Below are 8,069 nucleotides of genomic sequence, written 5' to 3'. Positions count from 1 at the left end.
ACAGATATGGTTTAAGTGATTGCCAAGCATGAGTTAGTAAGGTAGCAGCACAAGTAGTAACACAGCCCTGGATTTCCAACCCCAGTGCTTCAGGTTCTGGGACATGCTTTTCCCATGTGAGTTACTAGTTTTTGCGGCTTCCTCGAGTTCGTTCATCTCTTTCTACGATAACAATCAGATTTTGAGTCTCTAAAAATTAATATAGATTGACAGCAAAAGTTGATTAAAATTAGTACTTTTCATTAATGCCTTTGCCATTGGTAATGGAAAGAGAAGGCAGTGCATATACAGACAAACACCAGCAGCTAAACTTTTATTGCACTCTCTGCTTCTGAAGTCCATTCAAGAATAGGATAGTGGGACAAAAATAATTACAGGGGTCTTTCCACACAAAAGAGACAGCTATTTAGAGGCAGGCAAAGTCATTTGAATGTCAATGAAATAACCATTAAATGGCTGAGAAGCATTGCCATTTATTAAAAGATCTAAAGAATAGTTGCACGCACTATAGCAATCTTCTAGGTAGGAGTTGTTAATTTGGTATAAAAACCTATTAGGGACAGGACAGTGCATAATTAAACAGGACACACTGTGAAAAGGAAACAGGATTTGGAATTTTACAGCCTCTTATTTCAGGTTTCTACACGAAATACTATGCTCTATAATCTTTCCTCAACACCACCTATGTATTTCTAGCTCCCACAGTGTTTTGCGTTTCATTTCTAGCAGCGGTCTCCTACAGCCTAGGGAAGAAGGTAAAACAAGGTTACGCACTTGGATGCCCTCCCACTCTTTCCAGCCTCACGGCAATCCATCTTCCGAGAAAGCCTCTCATCAATGCCACTCCTTAATTGGCCCGAGAGCCCCTCTTTAAACAAAGCTCTCGTCTCCCACAGGGCCAAGCTCTTTCTGCTGTTCTGGCAGAGCTAAATCCAGACAAGGATGTGCCGTTTACCAACACGAGTGTACCATAAATTCCAATGCACAGGAAAGAAGTGAGGTACTTCCAGGAGAAGTTGTTGATGTTCTGCAGGTAGAGATTTGCAGGTAGGATGGACTGCATCTGCAGAATACCTATCTACCTGTAAGCTTGTCGGGTTGTTACTTCCAGAAAAAGTGTAATACCCCTCACTGACAAATACAGGGTCAGTCGGAGACCTTGGCTAGATTCTGCACTAATGCACTGAACGTGAGCTAAACCAGACCATCAGGTACAAAACTTCATTACAGAGCTATAGGACAGATAAAGATTCCATGAGTTAGACAGGAAAGGACTCCACATTTGTAAAGATGATCACTTTTTAATATTAATACAAATCAGTAAGAATGTTCGGGTGCAGTGCAGCTTTAACCTCTTCTTTAGCAGTAATCCCAGTGTCTTTGCTGTCTGCCCACACGCTGCCAGGCAAGTAAAAGTGACACGCAAAAGGCAACCTACATTTTCCTTCCCTCGACTGTTATTCTGAGGCTCCGCGGTTCTCTATGTACTCAGCTAGTGTAGCTAAGTAAGCCACAATATTTGAGAAAAAAGTAAATGCAAATGCCCACAGCAGGACCAAGTAGCAATTGTTCAACATCTCCCGTGATACGCATAGGCACAGCATTCTCCACTGATATATATCAGACAAACATGTCATTTAAAATACTTTGTTCTTTCTCCTTTATTTAGCCACAACACAAATACAAGAGCAGTCAGACCCCGTCCAGTGGAACTCACTAGATAAACCTGTTCAGATCAAGATTCTCATGAAATCAACTAAAATATACATGTATACGCACACACTCTCACACACACAAGAATGCGGCAGAGCCCTCAGAAAATGAGGAATGGCACTGAACTGCACCTAAAAGTAAAACACACCAGAAAAATCAGCCAGTTAGGATAAATCTGTTAAGCAACAAGGCTGTGCACTGAACTGGTTCCCACTGTACCATTCCATTGGCTATTTAAATACCAGCATCACTCCTTTCAGGTGCAAATTTGAAGCTCACAGAGGGAGAGAATCTGATCTCAGTTAACCCAAGAACACAGGGTGATAGAACAATTACTCTACTGTAATTCAAAGCAGAATTTGTCCCTATGAAATTACTATGCATACGACTGGCTCCTGCTGGAAGACTACTGCAGGTGACAATTTTTTTTTTCCCTTCACTTCCCCGGTGACTAAACCCACCAACAAGATAGTGTGTAATTTGGCTTTTTCACCCTCCCCACTCTAGAGTCTGCTCTAAAGCAAACTGCTCCTTCCGGTGGAAGAAACAGCATAGCGGTTCTGAGATGTGAGTAAATGTCCACTAGGGACTAGAATAAGACCACCAATACACCAAACCACTGCAGAAGAAATAGAAATCGGGCTGTTAGATAAAGCTGATCAAGCTGGTCCATCTGATTTGTCAACGCTTTGTTCAGAAATATAAGACTCAAATATAGTTTACAAAAAGAGTAATTCTTTATAGAACATCTCAATGTCAAAACACTAACAAAAACCACGGCTTGTTAATGCTGAGAAGAGTGGTCTTGGAAAAATTAATAACTAAACTAGGCCATTGCTAACAATAGATGATATCTCTTCATAAGAAGGCAGTCTGACATACTCAGGAAAAATGAAACATTTGAAACAAACTGTTTACAAAAGTGATTTAAATGCTCAGCACAGATCTAACACAAGTGTTAACAGCCACTATTGTAATTTTATTTTTGGACAACTTCAGCAACTATTAAAAAAAACCCTGCTAATACAAAAATGTAGAAAACAAAAAGAAAAATCCAACGAGACAGTTTTTAGACAAACTTAGTTAAGGTGAAGCTGTACCTTTGTCCCTGTTATTAAGAACTTCAACTTTAAGCGTGGCATAACCCAGCTCAGCTAGGTTTGTAGGCTTCCCCACCCTTACTAAAGAGTTATTTCTTAGAAGGCTCCAATCTCAGTCCCCCAGGGTCTGTATGGTTTGCTAAGGGCTGCTGACTGCGTTGGTGTAGACGGGCTCAGCACGTTGGGGGACAGCAGATGGAAGGAGCCAAATGAAAAGGGGAACGCAGAAAGAGATGCCATGGAGGAGAGAAGAGGAGGAGTCAGTTTGGTCGTAGATGTGACCACGGGGAGCACTGGTCCAACGCTGCCATTTGGGGGCACTCTGAGTGAGGAAGTTTCAGCATGTGGGGCAGCAATTCTCGTCTGGTGGTGTGGTTCTGTGGAAGATGCTGTAGTGCTGGTATTACCGTGCCCATTTTGAGCCAGCAGCAATGGGTGAGATATGTGAGGGTGATGTCCAAAGGCACTGCCCCAAGGAATGTGTCCAATGCCAGTGTGTGCACTACTTGCTGCTTCCCGTTGAGAGGCATAGTTATTGAGATGAGACACAAGTCGAACTCGCAGAGGATCAGAGGCGTCCAGACCCTCTATAATACTAAGGTATCGAGCAACTTCGGCCAGGCACTCTCGAAACCCTAGACTCCGATAGTCCATAGCCAAAGCATGAGCATCAAAATAACCTAAGAGAAAAGAACAAAGAACGGAGTCTTAAGATGCTGTTTTCTAGTCATTGTCTACATGTAGCCTCCCCGCTCCACCCTCCCCTATAAGCATATTTCACTTGGATGTGGTTAGTATTCCCAACCATAGATTAGCTGCCAAGCTCCTTTTTCTTTTTTTCTTTTTTTTTTGTCTAACAAGCTTTTCTTTTATATCTGTGCTGTGATGCTGCAAGTCCCAAGACCAGTCACAGACTGCCATTTTTAAACTGAAATTGCACACTGCCACTGGAGGAAAGCACTTTTGTTCTTTTCATGTTTCCCCTGTGCAAGCAAAACCACAGCGCAGTAAAATTCATTAGAAACACAAGTCCTGACTTATCAGAGGGGACTTCTGCAAGCAACGTACTTTTTTCCTAAAAGTGCATTTCACCGTTTTTGCTCATTCACTACTCATTTCAACCTGTATTTTTTTCTAGTTTCTGTTCTGAACTTTCAGAAAGTTAGAGAAACAAACATTTGACAACAAGAAAAACTTTGTGTTTTCCAAGTTGCCAAAAGCCCATTCACTTCACAGCTCTGACACATCGCTAGAGAGACTTGTGACCACCCTCCCCTAGAACAACCCGGAGCTAGCACAGTAAAATGTTTCAGCGCTAGCGATGCCACAAATCTTGTCAAGTAGAAAGTCCCGAATTCCTGATGAAACAGGAGAGAGTCCCTGTTCACTTTCTCCGAGCGCTCCCGCAGCACACCAAATGCCAGGGAATGCACTCCTCTCACAGACCTGCTGTCAGGCACCAAACTTTTACCTTTCCCTCCTGCAGTATGCAGCATTTTCAGGTGATCGACAGTCATCTGCAGGATCTCTGCTTTCTCCAGCTTGGCCGATCCCTAGGAGAGAAGGGGAAGCACGGCAGCTTTTAGGCAGAAGCAGAGGCGTTAAAGAGGGGTGACCCTTCCTCCGGGGGCAGGGGGCCCATGCGGGTGGGTCACCGGGCGCTACCTGCTTCTCGAAGGCGCTGGGCACCAGCCTCCTCAGCTCGGACAGGCTGTTGTTGATGCGATCGCGGCGGCGCTTCTCGATGATCTAGGGCAGAAAGCGGGGGGTGAGGGTGAGGGGGGGGGGTGGTGCCGGGGCTGAGGGGAGCCGCGGCCGGGCGGGCGCTCACTCACCCCTCGGCGCCTCTTCCTGGCCAGGATCTGCGAGGTGGTGGAGGGAGACATGGAGCCCGCCGCCGAGCTCAGGTTCCTGCGGGGAGCAGCGGGACACCCGTCACCACCCCGGCGGAGGGAGGGACGGGGCTGGGGTGGGGGGGTGTCGGGGTCCCCTCGCGGGGCTGAGGGGAGGGTCGGGGGCGCGCTGGGCCGCCTTGACGGCTCCCAACCCCCGGGCCTGCGCTCACCCGTTCTCGTCCGCGCTCTCCTTCTCCACCTCCACGGCCTCGTCCAGCTCCTCGCTGTCCGACGAGCTGTACTCGGGGTGCGCCCGCTTCATGGCGGCGGCGGCGGGGAGCGCGGGGCGCGGGCGGCCGTCGGGGAGGCGGCGGGCGGCGCGCGGCAGGAGGGCGCCCAGCGCGCGCCCCGCGCCTCGCCCGGCACCCGTCTCCCCCATGGCGTTCACACCCCGCGGGCGGGCGGGCAGCGGGTAGGCAGGAGGCAGCGGGCAGGCAGCAGGCAGCGGGCAGGCAGCAGGCAGCCGGGCAGAGAACGCCCGCCGTCCGCCCGCCCGCCGCTCAGCACGGCCACGCGCGGCCCCCGCCGCCCCCCCATTGGCCGCCGCCGCCGGGGCGTCAGCCAATTGCCGCCGGCCGACCGGCGGCTGGGCCCCGCCCCCTTTCTCGGCGGGGCGGTCGGGGGAGGCGCGGCCGCGCGCCGGCCGGCCGTGGGAAAGCGGCGCGCGGCAGCGGCGGGCGCCGCGTGCGGGCCCCGGCGGCGGCGGCGGCGGCGGCGGCGGGGGGGGAAGAGAGAAGGGGGGGAGGATGGGGATGGAGGCGGGGGGGCACGTCCCGGGCTGGAGAACCGGGGAATGAACAGCCCCGGAGCGCCCTCGGGGCTGTCTTCAGCCCTCACGGCGGGGTCCCCAGTAGCCCGAGCCCTGCTGGTTGATAACGCCCCCCCGTCCCCGCACCGTGGAGGCTCATTGCCTCAGCCGAGGCCGGAGCGGTTCCTCCGGGCAGGCTGCGTGAGGAGAAGGGGAAGCCCGAGCGGGAGCAGCTTGCCCTCCTTCGGAACAAAATGAGTTAAATGGGTGGCTAAAGCCTGAAAGTGGAGGAGGCTCAAACTTAGTTTTTTTTCTCAAACTTAGGGTTGAGGTTGTTTTTTTTCTGCAAAGGAAATCACGGCATCCCTCTCGACGGTGCCGTTCCAAATCCCGTCCGTGTCCCCCCCTCCTGCATCTGGGAGGTGGAAGGGGAGAAGCAGGAACAGGTTTTAAGCAGCTTGAGAGCAAATGCGCGGTGCTGTGGAGGTGCTGGCAGGGAAGAAGGGGCGACAGGAAAGGCCAGCGTTGGACGGGGTGTGCGGAGCCCCGGCTGGCACTGGCAGCGAGGATGTGCTGCTTTGCCTGGGGGCCACATTCCCCCCAAATTGCCGTGTCCCCCAGCACAAGCCCTCTTCGTTTTGCCAGCTCGCTCAGGCTGAGGTACTGGCAAAATGGGACGAGCGAGATGAGGGCGTACTCTTTGAGGTGGTTTCATAATAATTAAATTTCCATTTACATGAAGCTTTTCTACTAAGGTTCCTTTTCTAAGTTGACTCTTCTGCATTTCGCAATTGAAGGGTCTGGAGGGTAGCTCAGTTGTGCACAGTGTGACAGCAAAGAATCAACGAACCCGGGTTTCCCCATTACAAGACCCCAGAAGAGCTGCTTTCAGCTTCCCACTGGTTTAGGTAAAAGTTCCTGGCACACAGTTGCTCCAGATTTTGTGCAACTGCCCATATTTTTGCAAAAGATCTCTGGTGGGAAGGGAAATGGAAGCAAGGACCAGGCTAAAGGTAGCAAAAGAGCTGCAGTTAAGAAGATAGAAACAGTCCTGCAGCCACCTCTAAGTAGCTAACAGATGATAGAAATATTCTGTTCCCACATTACATTTTTCATAAATCTATCCTTTCTGCAGAGCTGTAATTAAGCTTGTGTCAGCACTTCTATTACATCCACCTTTCCAGACTCTGTATTTTTGTTATATCACATCTCTGCCTGTACCATTTGCTTTTAAAGGACCAAAAGCCAGGTCAGTGGAAGGCACAGTGACATTGATGCCTTTTTGGCCTGCAGACTAAACATCAGACTTCTCCCACCCAGGCATGTCTTCTTCATACTATGGGGGAAAAATACACTGTAAAAGAAATTACTTGGTGTCAGCCATTCATTGCTTGTGAGTAGAGATCTGGCCACCCAGGTTCCCAGCAGTCAGATCCTGGAGCTGACCCCCATCCTTGGCTCCATGAATGACTGGGGACAGCCAGTCTCCGAAGATGCTTTCGGAGCTTGTGTAGACACTGACTTCTCCGAATGACTTACAGGAACGGGCAGGTAGAGTGGAGCTGGGCCCCAGTGTGAGCAATTGCAGTTGGGAAGATAAGAAATGTTTGCCGATGTGTGGTTTCGATCCAGCACTAGGAGGAACAGAGAGCAAAACCAGCTTTGAATTACTGTTGTGCTTTTCTGGTACTGGGCAGGGCCCGATCCTCAGCGTTGGTCTAATTGCTAACCGTGGCCCAAAGTGCAGTTTTATTAGCCAGAAATTACCAACACGTTGAGACAGCACTGTCATGCACCTCTCTTGGCAGAAGGGCAGACGGGAGAGCAGCCTTTTGCTCACCAAAGTCCAAGGAAATGAAAATGACAGTGCACAAGAAGGCGGCACTTCTCAAAAGTGCTTAATTTCAGACACCACTGTTAACTTCACAGCAACGAGGCCACAAACCTTAGGAGACGACAGCCCTCTCTCCTGTCCCCTACACCGCCACGGTGCCTCCCTTCCCCCCGCCTCGCATTACAGTGTAAGAAGCCTCTCGCCTTCTGCCTGCCCACCTCTTACTGCAGCCATGCCCGTGCCTCAGCCTCCCCACCGTCCAAACATTTTTGTCCCACAGATGCACCCCACACCCTCTCCTGTCATACACACCAGCACGCTCGCCTTCCCCCCACCCCCCCGACTTCCCCATCACTTCCAGGTCTGGCACAACTCCGCGTTTCCAGATGCAGGCTCCGCAGCCGCATCTGGCTGCCCCAGGGCTGGAAGCAGGAATGGCAGGACAGTGTAAAGTCAGCACAGGGCAAAGCAGAGACTCGTCTTTGAAACACTGCAGGAACTGTTGGTCACGACTGTCCCTTAGAAGGGAGTGGTGTCAGTTTTTGTGTGCACCCCCCAGCGTTTTTCTTTGTTGAATGCCTCCTACAGTGATTTCGGTGCTAGTCAAAGTCCCACTGAAAGGGAGTTGTTTATTGCCACTGCAGGCTTCCCTCCAGCAGGGACCTGCCACTGCTGACCCTTGCTCTAGTGTGTGCGCTAAATTAACTCCCATCCCCTTCCTTTAGGTCTTCTCTCCCAAGGGAGCAAGTGCTTTGAAGAGTAATCCCATCAACCTGTCA

The 8,069-nt window shown here is 50.7% G+C and overlaps 1 protein-coding gene across 1 annotated transcript; it reads right to left on the bottom strand.

Moving 5' to 3' along the window:
- Window positions 1–335: 335 nt before the first annotated feature.
- On the bottom strand, window positions 336–5,135 carry HEY1 (hes related family bHLH transcription factor with YRPW motif 1). Its single transcript, XM_054193095.1, has 5 exons — window positions 4,879–5,135; window positions 4,649–4,724; window positions 4,479–4,562; window positions 4,285–4,366; window positions 336–3,493 (listed from the first exon to the last, which is right to left on the bottom strand). Exons 1-5 carry the CDS (start codon window positions 5,085–5,087, stop codon window positions 2,910–2,912), a joined length of 1,035 nt encoding a protein of 344 aa, XP_054049070.1. The 5' UTR covers window positions 5,088–5,135; the 3' UTR covers window positions 336–2,909.
- Between the last annotated feature and the right edge of the window lie 2,934 nt (window positions 5,136–8,069).

Source organism: Rissa tridactyla, chromosome 2 (genome assembly GCF_028500815.1).
Source record: "Rissa tridactyla isolate bRisTri1 chromosome 2, bRisTri1.patW.cur.20221130, whole genome shotgun sequence".
NCBI lineage: Eukaryota > Metazoa > Chordata > Aves > Charadriiformes > Laridae > Rissa > Rissa tridactyla.
Note: the sequence above shows the minus strand (reverse complement) of the source record. Positions and strands in the feature narration are given on the sequence as shown.

Bases quoted from the DNA above. Each gene is read 5' to 3' on its own strand.
- HEY1 (XM_054193095.1), bottom strand. From the start codon at position 5,087: ATGGGGGAGACGGGTGCCGGGCGAGGCGCGGGGCGCGCGCTGGGCGCC. The intron at 4,367-4,478 runs GTAGCGCCCGGT...CTTCTCTCCTAG, and splicing joins CCAGCGCCTTCGAGAAGCAG to GGATCGGCCAAGCTGGAGAA. The intron at 3,494-4,284 runs GTAAAAGTTTGG...CTTTTCTCTTAG, and splicing joins GCATACTGCAGGAGGGAAAG to GTTATTTTGATGCTCATGCT.